The following is a 17,090-nucleotide window of genomic DNA, read 5'->3' as shown; positions in this document are numbered from 1 at the left end:
AAAGCAAAAAGGTGGACAATTAATTGCAGGTAGGGAAAGGTGACAGTTGCAGTCAGTGTAATAACAGGCTGTGAATTGAACTTAAGCTGAACTGAAAACTGGTTTGAACAGCTGTCTGGCTTTTTGTTTTCTTTTACACGTTTCCCCCTGTGCCGCCACCTTTCCTTCTGCCCTCTGTAAAAAATTCAGACTTAGTGGGATCTGGTACAGGTTTGAAATTAAATGTTGCCTTCATCTCTGGTAATAACATAGGGAAGCTTATTCAGATGCTTTGGTAAACATTTCTGTTTCTCGTTTAACTGTTTTTTTGATGTACAGAGGAGAAATGAATATACTTAGAGCATACCTATGTGGCTGTGTAGGGGTTAAGTGCTATTTAAAAATTGTTTTAGTGAGGGGAAAAAGGTTTCTAATTGTTGTGAAGTATTTTTGGAATTTGCCCTGTCAGTTAGTAATATTTCACTAATTAAAGCAACCCTTTATTTAAAACAGGCTCACAACAGTTCATCTACAGGATTGGCTCGTGGGCAAACTGAGGTATGTTCATTCATCAGTGATTCAACATATTTTATATGCTGATGTTTCTGAAGTAATGCTTTTAACTTGGAAGAAGGTAGTCACATCTGTGCATTCCTTGTGGTTTCTCTCCTGCTGAGGGTTGCAGCTTATAAAAAATTTTACTGCCTTACAATCTTGTGTGTAGTGAAAATTAACAAACAAAACAAGCATATAGTCACTAGGCTCTCTTTGGCTGTTAGTATCAGGTTTGTTTGGCAACATTAAGACATTATAAATCTTTGCTGAAAGAACATTGTGAAGAGGCAGCTCTCTCTTTTCCCCTTTCTCTTATGTACACTCTTGCTTGGGAGAACAGTGTGTGTTCTGACTGTAGTTTGCTCAATATACTTATATGTGTTTGCAGAAAAGTGAGTTCTTGTTCAGAAATTCTACTTTTGCTGTAAAGGAAAGGACAGGACATGGCCTATGTTGTACAGTGACAGTTGAAAAATTTTACGACTTTTCCTGCCCTAAACTTCATTATACAAAAAAAATCACATAATTCTAAAAGGTCAACATACAAATCTTGAGTACACTTGCAGGTGGTGTTTTTCTAGTATTGCAGAAACATTGCTTTCTCTTAGTTGCTTTTTTTTTTGTCAAATAGCTTGCTGCTTGTTAAGAAGTCTACTTTGCCAGATAAAAATATTTTGAAAGAGTAGAACCTCTGACCATCCAGCTTTTTGGGTGAAATCTATTGAGTGATGAAGACCTGCTTAATACTTAGGCTGGACTGAGACTTGGTAGCTTTTTTTTTGAAAGATTACCTCCTCTTCATTAACAGATGATCGCAGACCCACTTCAGGTTTTGACAAAACAATATTTGTGCTTTCCCTTCACAACATTTATAAAAAGACCAGCCTGCAGACCTGCCTTATCAACAGACCTGCAAACAAAGATGTCCAGGCAATAAAGATGCTTCACAAGTTTTAGTTGATCTTAACGGCAATATTGATACACTACATGATATACTCTGTAATAATGAAAATGTTACTGGAATAGTTGGATGTCAAAACTAACTAAGCCTTTTAAATAAGCATTCTGTGGTCTCACATGTTTTGTGTTATAAGTTTCCCTGAAATTCAGATTTTGGCAAGTGTATCATGGGGCTATTGCTTTTTTAAATTGCTGTGATCTAGGAAATTACCTTATTTGAAGAATCTATTCTAGAAGTGCCTTCTATTATTTTTATGTGGGGCAGAAGGAGTAGTAACTGCTCTGATAATAGATGAAACCCTCTAAAAGTGCACAAAAAGAAATCAACCTATGATAAAATAGAAATTATGAGGGCTTTAAAGGAAACTTATTTTTCTGAGAAAAGAGTAAAAAAAGAAGAGTACTTTTCCAGTGTGCCAGTATGAAAGTACCCTTGGTGCTATAGATGTGAATGGAAACCAATAATCCCTGATGAAGTAATACTGATGAGATTGGGGAGTATTTGATAGGAGTAAGGATTTGTGGAGCTTTGTGGTTGGTAGAAGGAAGAAGTTGGTGTTTCAAGTGGGTTCTTTGGGCCTTTGAAAAGCATCATGAAAATCAAGTTAAGCATGTGTGTTGGTGAGTTTTTCTTTACTTGCTTGTGATAAGAGGTTCTGATTTAAGTGCCAGAGAAATAACTAAGATAGCTATTTAGAAATTTAAAGCGCATGGTTTTTTGACCCAAAAGGAAAGAGCAGATCAGTTGAGTTAAGCAACAGTTGCATTTTATGTAATTGTTTTTCTTGATGTAATAGTTAAACTATTTGTCCTTGGGTGAGTGTCCAAGTTAATCAGCTACAGAACATGCACTGTATCATAACTCCATAAATGTGTTTGATTTTGATTTCCACAAGAGTTTTAGGTCTTGCAGCTGAATGTGATCCTTGTACTTACGCCATTTTATGTTATTCTGGTTCATTCATATGGCAGAGGAGAGTAATTACAGTTCCAAGCCTCAGGCCAGTAGCAACAAATCTTTTCCGGGCTGGATGAGAACATACAGTGGTCCCAGTTGGTTGCAGCCTACACCAGTCAGTGACCAGAATTTATGAAATTTGTCAAGATGGCTATTTTCCTGTACTCTTGCTGGAGCTAAACATTTGAATGGGAATAGCTAATTGAAAAGGTGGAGACCATTTGGACAGGCTGGCCAAGGGTGTTATCCTGTCTCCAGCTTGTGACTGATGTGACTGTGAAAATGATTATTAATAAGCTGGGAATAAGGTTAACTTAAATGAAATTCTTTCATGTATTGAAATCTGAGGCTCAGTGGACGTAGGTATAGTTATGATTATTACCTTGCTATTGATGCATTCTTTTACCATAACATGGTACACTTTGCTGCTAAGTTTTTCTTTACTCTCTCAAATAGAGGTAAAGGTTGAACCTTGCTGACATGGCAAGTGCTTTCCCTTTCTGTGTGGCAGAGTGTGAGTGAATCTTGTGCTCAGCATGTCTGCCAAAGCCTGAGCAGCCTGCTTTCCATACTACTGGTTCAGGTACCAGAGTCCAAAGGGTGGTTAGAGCTGGAAGCAGTGTGCAGATTGGAAGAGGAGCCTTATTTTGCTGTTTGTCACAGTGAGCAATGTGTCTGTTACCATCAGGCAAACCTTGATTTCTCCTTAGCATTTTTAAAAGTAGTTATGCATTACGAAAATGTTGTCGTGTTATGAATAGTTAAGAATGTTATGAATGTTATGATAGTTTTAACCAGGGAGTTTTGAGACTAGTGCTTGCTGGATTTTGTTTGTTTGGGTTTCTTTTTTGTGTGTCGTTCATGTTCTTCAGTAAAAATACAGACTTACCTAGTAACTGCACTGTCTCAAAGTTTCCTCTGATTTGGCGAGTGTGGGTTCTGTATATTATCTGTGGTTAGTAGCAATAAGGGAATGTGTTCGAGGCTTTGATCCAGTATACAGCTTTAACATGAAATACTTGTGTTCAGTGGTTGGTATCACCAATCTTATAATATCAAAAATAAAAAAAAAATAGAAGGTATGCAAAATCTACAGTTGCAAGTAGAGTGTTTTTCATCAGCTTGTGTTTTCAAAGACCACACAAGAACACCAGGATAAATACAAAATATGACTAACCACAAGTTGTCTGCTCTCCAGTGAAATTAATGAATTTGCATTCTAGAGCAGGATTGAGTAAACATTTCTGAGTTTTGGAGTGACACTTATTCTATACAATTTTTTGTAGAAGTCTGTGTAAATATTAGTTAGATTCTGAAACCTGAAAATTGTTGATTGTAACTTGATGGAAAAAATTGTCAAAGTTTTGGTAAAAGCAGCTGGAAAAAGTGAAACTAAATGTTATGAAAGAAATTAAACTTTAACCAACAGTGCACAATGGAGATTTTAATTTTATACATGAGGTTCTCTCCTCCTTCCTAAATTATTGAATAAAAAGTTTTATAAGCCAAAAATATTGAGTCTTCATGTTTAATGAAATGCAAAAAATGTTTCTAAAGTTGTTACATAAAATACATTGGTTTAGATTACCATTTGGAACAGTCTTAACTACATTAAGTAAGATAAATTTATAAGAAGAGGAAATGGATAAGGACGTAATTCCAGGCATACACATAGTGTTGTTTTCAGTACGAGTTACTATCATTAGTGCAGATGGTAATCTGTGTAGGATTGCTTGTTTAACTAGAACTGTTTACACATTGAAGCAGGAGCATTTGGAATATCACTACTTCTGACCTAGAGGAATAAATTGAAGTACCTGCTTTGGTGTGGAGAGCATAGGTGTTGAGTGAAGATATTTTGGCCACAGGTGCTGGTCTGCACTCTGTTCCTTGCTTAGTGCAATTCTAGCCTTTCAAAGTATAACAGCCAGGTAGACTTCATGCAGTCATTCATACTGTCTTTGTCAGTAGGACCTATGAGCCATGCTGATAGTCTGGGTTAAAAGAAAGTAGGTAAATAAGGATAATGTGTGAGGAGAGGAAGAAACTGAACTGAGATTGCCATTTCTTCATCCTGCTGAATGCTTTTAAGGAGATCTTCCTGCAGACTTGGAAAGCTTGTTATCTTCTGCTTTTGAAGATGTAACAACCTGATTGATGACCTCCCTGATAAATGCACTTTCAGTGTTTATGCTTCATTAGTACAGCAGCTGCTGAATGCACATATATATGGAGTGTGCAACTGTTAACTTCCTTAACTCTGTGTACTTCTATCCTGGATGCTGATTTTTTTTCTGGAGGATAGTGGGTAGAAAAGATATATCTGAAAGATACCACTTCTGTGCTGCATACATTACCTGCTTGAAGTGCTAAATTGGATGTGTGTTAGTGTAGCACACTTGCCTCAAGCAGCAGGATTGTCAGGGTAGGAGAGAAAACTCAAGCTGTGAGCCTAAATGAAATGGGTAAAAATATTTACTGCGTTAGTATCAGTAATATTTCTTCTGCTTCTTAGTCACCAATTTAGTGACGTATGCCTTTATTCCTCTTAGCTATTTTTTTCTGGACAGTGTTTTGACACATAGCTGCTTCTGTCTGTCCTTTTTCTAGTGCAGGTCTGACTTCTTTTGCTTTCTCTCCTTTCTTTGCAGAATTTAGTAAATTTTCTGGTTGTTCCTTGTCAGATTGTTCCAGGTTTGCTTGTTAAATTTCCTTGGTGTTTCTTTGTTTTTTTTTTTTTTATTATTGTTTTGTTTGTTTTTAATAGCTGTTTGTTACCACATCAGAAATTGCTACAAGAGAACTCTTGGTAGCTCTTTGGTATTTGGCCTTGTATCTGCATTGTGTCACGAGGGGGTTAGGTTGCACATTGCTGCGGTCCTTTGTTGCTTCTGGAAACAGGCTCATTAGAGACAGTCAAGACAGAGAGAGGAAACATGCGTGTAAGCTCAATGTGTTTGTGTACCTGCAAGAATTCATCTGCAGTGGGAAAAGATTTGATTGGAGAGTCTATGTGTAAGATGATTTTAAAAAAAACCCCAAAACATTAGCTGGCAGCATTTCAAGGGTAGATGCCTGATGTATCTGAATTTTAACTTTTCTTATGCTCTTCATTTTTTTTGTCTGTGAACAGAATAAACCAAGTATGTTCAGATACAGCCTTTTTTCCACTGTTATTTAAATACGTGAATTCTAGTCTTGAGCTGTCTGGTTCTGACTATATGGGAGTTCCAGTCATTTTGTAATAAAAGCAGTGTTATTAGCCTCAGAGAAGACAAGGTCTGTTCATTTAACAAAGAAGAAAAATAGCCATTGACAAACGCTGAACTTTCATGAAAAGCGAAGGACAGTCCTTTGCTTCTTTCAGGAAAAGGATTTCCTTTCTACAGCATTTTCCCATACCGAACAAAGTGTTGGTTTGCTAATGAAATGAGGATAAAATGTAGAAGTTTTTCAGGGTCTGGAGTAATGATTGTCTTAATGGACTGTTTGTCTGTCTCCTAATTGCTATTCCATTTATACAGATGCATGAGCAGCGGCGAAATTGTGTTAAATTTTGTGTTAAAACAAAAATCCAAAGAAGTGATGAAATGAAAAGATGAGAGATCTGATGCTATTTTGTGTGAGAGGAGTCAACCTCAGGCTCCCCTGTTTGTTCCTGTTGGGAGGAGTGGGAGTGAACCACTGCTCTGTACAGGTGACTGATTCCTAGGGATATTAAGATAAAAGAGAGCAGTGAGGATTTGGCTGGAGAAGGACAAGAGGGTTGCGTCTCTCCAGCAGGTGTATTGCGCTGCCTCCATTATGCTGGAAGGAATGTTGGGCTACTAATGGGCATGCATTCAGACAACTCCAGGTGAGGCTTTCCTTAAGCAGCTGTTACCTTCCTCTGTGCAGTTCCGGACCTATTACTTTCTGGGCTGAAATCACAAGACATATCATAATTTTTGGAAAACTGCAAACATGATGAAGTTTTATTTGTTGTTTAAAGTTGGAGGTGGTCAACTTCAAAGTTTAAAAAGGGAAAAGAAATTTACCTGATTACCAGTCTTTTCCAAACAATTTATTCTCTTATATTACCTCTGCATCTTGTGGAAATAATTTTTCGAAGAAAGCTGATTCTGATTTGTCTCAAGAATTTAAAACTTTGAGAAGAGCACCTGCAATTGATGAAGGACCTTAATGGCCAAGATGAAGCACCTCCTCTTAAGGTGAACTGTCTAAAATAGACAAATGTGCATGAAAGAATAGTACATGAGACATAGAATCTCTTATTAGGGAGTGGTGAATTTCAGTTATTTCAGCCAGTGTATTTTTTTTGGTGTTCTAATTCACCAACATCACCTATTCTTGTCATGTAGCATAGGTTCTGCAATATTTATATATTCACTGGCAGTACTTGTTGATGTACTTAAATGTGTGTGATAGGTGTTTAGTTAATGTAATTTGGCTAAAATAGCACTACTTTTGAAGCAATAATGTTTTCCAAGAAATTCTGATGTATGAGAGCTGCAGAGAATCTTGTATGCTACGCTCTTTGCTATTTCTGGGAAGTTCTTCATTGTGTATTCATATTCCTTGTGTAAGATTTTTGATATAATCACTTTTTATAGTCATCAAGAAGTGGTCAGCCCTGTTTAAGAGCCAGGTTTAGAGGGGAGATGGATAATGTATTACTTGGTCTGTATGTACAGCAGGCATTCTTAAATATCTTTCTGGAAATGAAACCTGCAGCAGATGTGGAGTACTGGTTCAGGAAAGCTAAAAAATGCTCTTGTACTGTGTGGAGAGTAGCAAAACTCAAAACTTTTGTTTCGTCAGTATAATACCAACTGTTGTATTCTGGGCAGCTCTACATCATCAGTATTTGCTTGAGGAATGCTAGTTATGGGAGTGTGGGTAACCTGAAGGATTTTATTCTTTGATTTTTCCTTGGGATCTTTAAATGGGCAGAAATCATGTGACTTCTGTGTTGCACTTCAAGTAAGAAGGAACAGAGGAAGTGAAGAAGTAACAGAAGTAACAGTGAGCAAACTTAACAGAAAGAGCTGAGAGGTGACATTCCTCTGGTGTGCTGTGTCTTTTTGTTAGTCATGTGATTTATTTATATAGCTTAGTTTTGCAAAGGTTTCCTTTTTTGAACTGGGGCTGAGCCTTTTCATCAAGACTTTGTTCAGTCATCTCTTATCTGAACTTTTCTTTTGGACATCACTTATGGACATTTCTCTAGCCTATAAAAGATGGTGAAATACCTATTCTGCTAATATATTGCTGTCCCCTCCCTCCATGTATGCAAAATAATAGTTGTAAGCATTATATCATCCAGTGGATTTAAAGCTACCTTGGAGAGTAGGAGAATGCACAAGGAGAGTCCGAGGAAATTGCAGTATAGGTTGGTAAGTTAGAAGATAAGGAATAGGAATTTGTATGATCACAGGTGGGAAGTGAACAAAGCATATTTTTGCTTTATATGATTCTGCTGTTATGCTAAGAGGCCATGTAAAATTCAGCAGGACTAAAGTGCCATACGGAAAGTTAATAGGGCTTTGTAAGTATGTTTATAATTTTCTTTTAGCTGGAATGTGACATGGATTTTTACAAGTTTTGGAGATGGAGAAATAATGTACTAACAGGTTTTGCCTTCCTCATCAACACAGAGTTATACCTGAAATAAATTATTTAATTTCAAAAGTCTAATAATTTTTGTTGAGATTTGTATTTTCTCGTAAGTATAACTTAGTCACTGCCTGGATGACTTTGTAGGGAACCAGTTCTGTTCAGCTAAGTGCCTTTTTTTGTTTGTTTGTTTTTAATGGAGCATGTATGTGTGTGGGTATAGATATATAGTTTTTTTGAAGATATTTCCTTGATTATTTAATAAAAGACCTAAATCCTCTGACTGCCGCTTTAAAAAATGGTCTGTTATCACAATTGCAGTTAACATGTTGGAAACATGAAGTTGAAATAAACTAATGTTGCTTAGGTCTGTTATTCTTTGAAACATTAACTGTTATGTTGTGATATGTTATTTGGGAATAATATTAGGCATACCTACTCCATAGGTGTAATGAACCAGTGCTAAGTCTCTGTCAAGAGGGAATTGCTGTACTGGTATTGCCAAAAACAAAGTTGTGGATCTTGACTGTTTTAATCTGTATTGGCTTAATTTCAGTCTGGAGAGTTTTTTGTGTAAACTGCGTTTGACAGATTTGCTGTGAATTTTGCATCTGATGATGTTTAGCCTCTAGCTACCTAATGAAAATGCTCTGTCATGAGTAGTATTTGAAATTCATCATTGCTGAGGATGCATCTATAATTTTTTACACAGTCTGCAGAGTTACACTGAGTTCCAGCTCATTCCAGCTCCAGAGTTCCAGCTTCATTAGTTTTCTGTGTGCCACGGAGAAGCATGGCAAAATATTTCCAGAATAATTTTCATAATGCTATCAATTGAGACCACGTGTAATTACAGTCTGTTCTTTGGGCAACACCTGAGTGTGGAGCCTGTGGTTCTGCACTGTTTTCTTCCAGTTCTTGCTCCTAATAATTATATGCACTTTAGATTCCAGTCTTGAGCCTCATAAAAGTAGCATTGCTTGGTGTCTGGTGCATTTGCTTTGCCTTCCCTCCCCACCCCCTGCCCCTCCCTTCTTTTTATATATATTTTTTTTCTTTTTCCTTGGTGACTTTCTTTGTGATTCTCTGCTAAAGCTGTACCAGGTGACAACAAAGAAACCTTTGTCTAGGCTTCTGTAGATTTCACACTAGGTTATACTGAGTTATTATATAAGGAGACTGTAAGTTGTGGGTACTGAATTTCCTAAATGAACTGTTTAACTTAATATGGGCTTGGAGAGCCCATAGTGGAATGTACCTAAAAGGCACAACAGGGAACAAACATGCATATTTTTAAATGCAGATGCCAAAACTGCAATTCAGAGTATTTACTAAATGCCACGGAGAAAAATTGCATTTGAAGTTTATGTTATAAATTAAATGGACAGATTGACTAATTGGTCAACTAATGTCAAGACCTACTTACACTAAACTCCAGTGTATAAACTGTGAGTTATGACAATAGTCCTTCTTTGAAATAGTGCAGGTGCCAAGGTTTGTGAAGAAGTGTTTGTTAGGTAGGAAATAAGGAGAAGCAGGCCTAGCTGCAGAATAAATTTACAGTGAAGTTAATCCATTAATTTCTTCTAAAGTGAAGCTCTGCTAAACTCGTCTTCAGAGATAGTCACAAACATGTCCCAAATGTAGAACTCTGCAGTGAAGAAGGGAGAATAAATCTAAAATGAGAATTGTGGTTTTTTTGTGTATAAGTTTACAGAGAGAAGCTGCATCAACCAGTGGAGATTGCCTTTTTTTTTTTTTTTTTTTTTTTTTCCTTCAATATAGAAGAGGCTGTGGAAATGAGGGACTCCCAGCTCATGGGGAACAATGCCCAAACCCAGTATGGCACAGAACCTCCTTGTGTTGGATTAGAGAATTATCCTGTGTGTAATGGTGCTTTTTCTTCCTCCTAGACCTCTGTCTCCTTAAAAGGATCTCCTGTAGTTTCAAAGGCAAAAAATCCAATCATGACAGAGATTTTTCTAAACTAATAACTTTAATCTGTTTGCCATCAGCTATGGTCCTATGTAATTCTGGAGTTCAGCTGTTCTTTTCCTTAATTGTTTATTTTTGATATGAATCATACTTTTGACAACATCTTCCAGTTTAACCTGAAGTAACATGCTGCAGATGTCATACAGGGGAATTTGTGCCTTTGATTTCTACCAGGAGTGATCAAAGTGTCTAATTACCCTGGCTTTAGCTAGGTTAGAGTTAATTTCTGCTCTGTAGCTGTTACAGTGCTGTGTTTTTGATTTGGTATGAAATGATGTTGATAACACACTGATGTTTTGTGTTTTGCCAAGTTGTGTTTATACTAAGTCAAGGACTTTTTTCTTCTGCTTATCTTATGCTCTGCTGGTGAGGAGATGAGCAAAACAATCTGGGAGGGAGTGTAGCTGGGAAAAATGACCTGAACTGACCAAGGGGATATGCCACACCATAAAACATCATGCCCTGTATGTAAACTGGGACAAATTACTGAAAGGGTGGCTGATCTGCATTCAGGAAGGGTGGTCTGGCATCAGTCAGTGGGTAATGAGCAATTGCATTGTGCATCACTTATTGTTTCCTTTTTGTAACAATTATTATTTACCTTTGAAAATAAAGTAAAATACAATAATAATTATTAATAAATTGTTTTAATTGCAACGTACAAGTTTCACAGCAATTCTTCTTCCCAGTCCATTTGGGGTTCAGGGGGAAGAAAGAGGGAAGCTGACGCAGCAGCTGTGTGATATGTAGTTTCCATCTGGGCTTAAATCACAGCAGACCCCTTCCTGGGTTTTGGCACCAAAAAGACTGTAGTGGGTTGACCCTGGCTGGATGACAGGCTCTCACCAAAGCTTCTCTATCACTTTTCTCTGCAATTGGATGGGAAAGGCTCATGAGATAAGGACAGAGCGAGATGACTCACCAAATGCCGTCATGGGCAAACCAGGCTTGAATTAGAGATATTAATTGAATTTACTGTTAACAAAATGAGAGCAGGCTAATGAAGAATAAAGTTAGACCTTAAAAATACCTTTCTCCACCCACTACGTTTTTCCGAGCTCTACCTCCTCCCTGCCAGCAGTTAACATCAATTGATGACAAATTGTTTTTGCTGCTGTTCAGGGAGAGTCATCTTTCCCCTGCCTCTAGCATGAGGTTCTTCCCATGGAAGACAATGTTCCACAAACCCTGCTGTGAATCCATCCCAGAGGCTACAGTTCTCCATGAACTGCTGCAATGTGGGTTGATGTTCCGTGGGTCCTTTGAGAGCAGCCTGCTCCAGTGTGAGTCCTCCATGGGGTCACAAGTCTTACTAGGAAACCTTCTCCCTCCTCTGCATGGATCTGCAGGTCCCTGCCAGGAGCCTGTTGTGGCAAGGGCCTTCCACAGGTTCACAGCCTCCTCTCAGGCATCCACTGCTCCAGCGTGGGTGTTCTCCATAGGCTGAAGGATTTCTGCCTCACTGTGGTCCTCCATGGGCTGCAGAGGGACAGCTGTTTCTCCATGGTCTGGACCATGGACTGCAGAGGAGTCTCAGCTCCCATGCTTGGAGCACCTCCGCCCCCTCCATCTCTACTGACCTTTTATGTCTGCAGAGTTGTTCCTCTCATGTATTCTCACCCTGCTCTTCTCTGGCCAAAATTATATCTGCACAATAACTTTGTTCTTAAAAATTTTATCAAAGAGGCATTACTATAATTTTTGATTGGCCCAGCCTTGACCAGTGGTGGCTGTCGTGGAGCTGGCTATCAATGGAGGAAGCTTCTATCAATTTCTCACAGAAGCCAGTGCTGTAGCCACCCTGCCCACCAAAGCCTGGCTGTGCAAACCCAATATACTGTGAAACACTGTATACAAATCAGTTTAATTTCTCAAATGTTTCATCCACTATTTCATACTTCCAAGGATGTGGACTAGTAGATTAATTCTCTCACTAATTTCTGCTGTTTAATACACCTTACCATTGGAAAGTTTTTCTTGAAAGTCCAGACTAAGGTTTATTCCTGTAGTCTCTAATTTATTGTTTATGGATGTAAGTGAATTATCTTGGCTTTACACTGTGAGTAAGACCAACAATATTTCCTGAAGCTATTCTCAAGATTAAGCTGTGAACCCCCAATGGTGGTAGCCTCTGAGCCCCTAGACTGCTCAGTGTGGTCAGTTGTTGCGATCTGTGTTCCTAAGGACTTCTGCGGAGTTTTGGATAGGCCCATGTGGAAGCTGTACTTGAAAATTGTCATTGATTTTTACGACTGTTCTTGTGCCTGTCATGGAGTTGTGTTGCAGTTACTTTTAGAGTCAGTAAACCTTTTGCCTAGAGCCATGTTGAGTTGCTTAAAGCCACAAAGAAATCTTGTGATACCTCTTCGTGTTACCTTGTGCGTTGCACCATGTTGGGAAACTTTTTCAACTGACGTATGGGTGGAAAGCTCAGCACAGGTGTTAGTGTTGAATGCAGGCTTGTTTGCAGTATTTTAAGGACAGTAAGGTGAAAGTGTGTATGAAAATGAAGAAATATGAAGAGCATTTGGAGGTTTTCATGGTCTGGTGAAATGTATTTTTATTTCTGAATAAGTAACTGATATTTCCAAAAAGTCTGCCAGTGAATGTGTATGTTGTTCTGCACCTTCTAGTAAAGATAATGACTGTCAAAGGCTTTTGGAAGCCTCCTCTGTTTTTCTACCTAAATATTTCCTAAGTTATAGAAGCCATAAAATACCCATTGCAAATACTATATTGACTTTTTGATTCTGTCCCCAGTTAGAAATTTCATAATTGCATTGTATTTCAATAAGATATTTCAGCTACTGTGGAAATAATGCTACTTTAAACTAGTGTATATTTCTTATGCAGAAATGAAACAAAGGGATTTTTAAGTTATCTTTAACTAAATTGGCTACTGTGAGAGAGTATCTAGGCAATGTTTAACCAGTTTAAACTGAACCAATGCTAGTTTTTACATTGATAAGAGCTTAGAATGGGTGCATAGACATTATTCTGTATTTCCTCTTAAAAGATAGAGAAAGTTACAGAAGGAGTTGTGAAATTATGATAAAAAAATGAGTGCAGTGGCCTTGTCCTGATATGGATGAGGTTCCTCACATTCTGTTGTCTCCTACACTTGAGAGTGGAAAGCTTATGCTATAGAGCAAGAGCAGGGACAAGAGCGAGTGAGAGCACTTTCATGTTACTGCTATTATACTGCTAAATGTAACATGACTGTTAAATTGTACTATATACAAAAGTATACTATTAAATTATTTTATATATATATGCTACTATAGGTAATAACACTGTTATTTTTATTTTTAATTTATTTATATTTCCCTTAAAATTGTGACTCAAAAGCTGAGTGAAGGTCTGATATTATTCTCCTTGCTTCCAGCCTCAAGAAGCAGCTTCAAGGTCTCACACCTTCAAAAATAAGTCATTTAAGAAATCCAGTATCTGTGGAATCTGCAAACAAGTAATTGATAACCAAGGAATTTCCTGCAGAGGTGAGTAATACTTTCTTGCTCTGTTAAGAAAATCAGTTTTATATTAATGTTAAGTTTCTAGGAATACATGTTTCTGGTAATTCCCCTTGAACTAAGTTACCTTTGGTTTATTTCCTTCCTTTGTACAGTAACTTTCCCTGCTACTGCCAGGGAATAGGGTGCTGTAGTTGGTAATTGGACTTGTATAATCAGGTGCATTTACTACTAGGCTATTCAGGCAGAATGAGGCAGTGCCTTCGAGGATCTGTGAGGGGCATAGTGACTGTGTGCAGTGGATGACACATGGCTCTGGAATTCAGACTACAAATGAGGAAGTGTGTGACCCTTGCTCCCTGAGACATGAAGGATTTATCTGTTAATTTGCAAAAAAAAAAAAAAAAAATCACAAGAGCAGTTGTCTATTTACTTAATTTTTCCATTTGCTTTATTCTCTGTGTAATCCTTAGTCATTCAGTTTAATCACTCACAGAAAGAATAAAGATCTGGATAACATAGTCTAGAGACTTGCTGCCTGCAGCATTGCTGCCTGCATGTTACTGCTGTTCTCCCTCACTCTTCTCTCTTGCTGTGTGGAACTGCACATGCTTTCCTCTTCTCCATAGGATACCTGTGATAAAATTGAATATTGGGAAAGCTTAATAGGTCTCTTCTGCAAGTTGTCCAGGGATAGGGCTTTTGATCCCCTGGTGTTCTGTCTGGTTAATGTTTGACTCCTATTAATTCTATGTTAATCAAACAGTTTCTTTAACTGCTGTATGCATGGTTTACTTCCCAGAATGAAAATGTTATTGTCTGTTCATCTAAAAAGTAGTTGCTGTTTTCACTTAGAGGTGTTTGCACCAACTTCAGATTCTAGCTGGATCTCCTTCTTCCATCTCCCCCCTTCCATGTTCTTCAGACACCTTATGAGCCCTCTGAGGGTTTGAGAGGGAGGTGTGAGAGGATATGGAAGGAATGTGGCCATTTTTTGAGATACAGTGCAGTCTGCAAGTGAACAGCTATATATTAAGCATTTTAGCTGTCATCATAGGAGTGGTAATTATGTATACATTTCTCTAAATTTTTTTCCCATCTGTCCTTCTGGAGATTGGTTCCAAAGTTCTTAGGATTTAGTTGTTTTCAATTTAGCAGAAATAGTATTTTTGGAAGGAAGGCTGTTTAGTGAAGGAACTGCCTAAAGTGTGAAAAGTACTGTACCAGGAGAGAACCAGTACTTTGATTCATAGAATTATTTAGGCTGGTAAAGACCTCATTGAATCCAAATGATAACCCATCACTTCCAAGGATAACACTAGACCATGTCCTAAAGGGCCACATCTACTTGTCTTTTAAATGCCACTTCTCTCCAACACACTCCCTGTTCAGTGGCATTCATGTCTATGATACAGCTGTGTCTATATCTAAGTCAGTTTTGGATAATCTTCTCCAGGTTTCTGGGTGCAGTTTTCAGAAGGACCCCCTTGATTTATTACCTAGCCTCTTTTGTTGATGTGAGCATCAGACAGATACACCATGTTCTCTGCTGCTGTTACATTTTGATTGATGGTTGTTTGATACTTAATCTGTGGGATGGGAGCAAACAGAAGTTAGACAGTGAAGAGATGATTCCAAGTCGTTTCAGTTTAGTAAGAATCCATTTGTATTTTAACTTACAGCATGGAGTTTATAGAGCATAGTTTGGGAAAAGCAAGAACTAAAAGTTGTCACTTTCCTTGCTAGCGCTAAAACTACTTGAAATGTATCCTAGTACTCTGAAACTCTAATTAATATGAAGAAAAAGAAACTAGCCATTTCAGAGCCAAATCCTGGTGCTGCTCTGCTGCTTCTGGTAATTCTCTCTGATGTTGCAAGTTGGCACTGCAGGAAGGGAAGGAGGAAGAAAAGCTTATAGTTAAGAAATAGTTTATTTGTCTATTAATGAGAAAATCTTCCCTTTTAACAGTTTCTTCTCAAAAAATGACAGCTCTTTATGCAGATTGGAGGTTGCTTTCAGAGTATATCTTACCAGTTAAAGGAAAGTTACATGTAAGTGAAATGAGGTAGGGGAAAGCAGCAGATTGGTCAGTATATGGTATTTGCTGTTTTGTAGCAATGAATCATCTACTTGTTGTAAGAAAAAAGAAAAAAAGCTGTGAGTGGGTGTTGTGTAGCTTTTTAGTAGTATGTGGTTGTTATTTTGGGGATTTTTTTTACCCTGTCTTGCAAATGTGGCGCGTAAAAACTTGCTGTGAGCAATGGATGTTTGAATGAAAGGTACCCTTGAATGGTCTCCCTTTATCCTTTCATAATTCATTCCATCCCAGCAAAGCATACTCAGTTAGTTTTTCTACAAAAAAGCAGTGGCAAAAAGGAAAGTTGAAGAAGGGGAAGCTCCTGGCTCTTTTTCTGCGTGATAAGCATATTTGTCTTTGATACAGATTCATTATGAAGCAAGGACAAACAGGTGTTGATTGATTTCGACAGTACCTGCATATCTTGCAGTAAGCCAGAGACCGCATGACTCCCCACGTCTCTTCAGCACTTCCTCAAGTTTGAATGACCTGGTTTGATTTTCCCTGAAGTCCAGTATAATTTAGTTCACTGCTAAGCAAATATACATAATAATCTTGCACATTACATGGTTAGCAAAAGGCCACTAGAATTACAGAAGCCTTTTGATTTTTTTTTTAAGCTACTTTCCCTAAATGTTGAATGTTCAGTATTTTACCTCATTTGTAAACAAGCTGTCGTAAGGATGTAATTTCTGTCTTTACATATGAATTTCCATTTTATTATTTTTATATTTTATGTATATGAAATAGATGTTAAGGTTTTCTTTCATTTTTCCTTTTTAAAATATTTTTAAAAAATTATTTATCTTTGTTGTGATTAAATAATTTTTGGTGTAGAACAGAGAGCTCTGAATCTCTAGATTTCCTGGCAGTTAAAAAAACTGGAGACCAGATTTGGAAGATTTGGGTAATTTTAAATAAATAAGTATAATTTCACAGCTCTTAGAACATTGATGTGGTGGGTGAAGTAAGTGTGAAAAGTTCAAGCACTGCACAGATGTCTTTTGATGAAACTCCCCTCATCTCCAGTTTACAATTAAGTTACCTAGTTTAAGCTTAGCTGCTAGTAAGGCTTTACATGCAATACAAAACATTCCATGAACTACTTTTTGAATTTAAAGCAGTTAATGGTTGTTTGAATGAACTGAGTATCTTTTTGTTAATCTAATGTAGCTATGAATGTGTTGGTTTTGGAAATACGTATGTTGGAGTGATCCAAATGGCAGTCCTTGTAGAATTTTACTTCCTCTGTTGTTTTTCTTTTTGGTTTTTTTTGGTTTGTTTTTTTTTTTTTTATGAAGACCTTTTTTCTTTTATGCTTTGACTACATTTGGGTTTTGCTTTCTTTCTTTGAAACTTCCTTACTATAAACCATGTATAAATGTTAGCCAGAGGTGCCAAACTATATTGGCATCTGCTGCTGACAGTATTGTGAGCAGAGAAATGCTTACTGTGGTATTATGTACAAGCTGAGTGTAA

At 37.5% G+C, this 17,090-nt stretch overlaps 1 protein-coding gene across 8 annotated transcripts in view; it reads left to right on the top strand.

Moving 5' to 3' along the window:
* Positions 1-17,090, top strand: part of TNS3 (tensin 3) — a 192,327-nt gene that overhangs the window by 35,699 nt on the left and 139,538 nt on the right. For 5 of the 8 annotated variants that reach the window (XM_014261721.2, XM_088056446.1, XM_088056512.1 and 2 more), the window contains exon 2: positions 13,449-13,560. In XM_014261721.2, the coding sequence (XP_014117196.2) occupies positions 13,449-13,560 (112 nt within the window). Of the gene's footprint in view, positions 1-492; positions 538-13,448; positions 13,561-17,090 lie in introns of all 8 variants that reach the window. The other 3 variants (XM_088056755.1, XM_088056674.1, XM_014261724.2) reach the window with 1 other exon arrangement.

The sequence above is a fragment of the Pseudopodoces humilis genome, chromosome 1 (assembly GCF_049639895.1).
Source record: "Pseudopodoces humilis isolate 2021_Gansu_Grassland_sample_001 chromosome 1, ASM4963989v1, whole genome shotgun sequence".
NCBI lineage: Eukaryota > Metazoa > Chordata > Aves > Passeriformes > Paridae > Pseudopodoces > Pseudopodoces humilis.
Note: the sequence above shows the minus strand (reverse complement) of the source record. Positions and strands in the feature narration are given on the sequence as shown.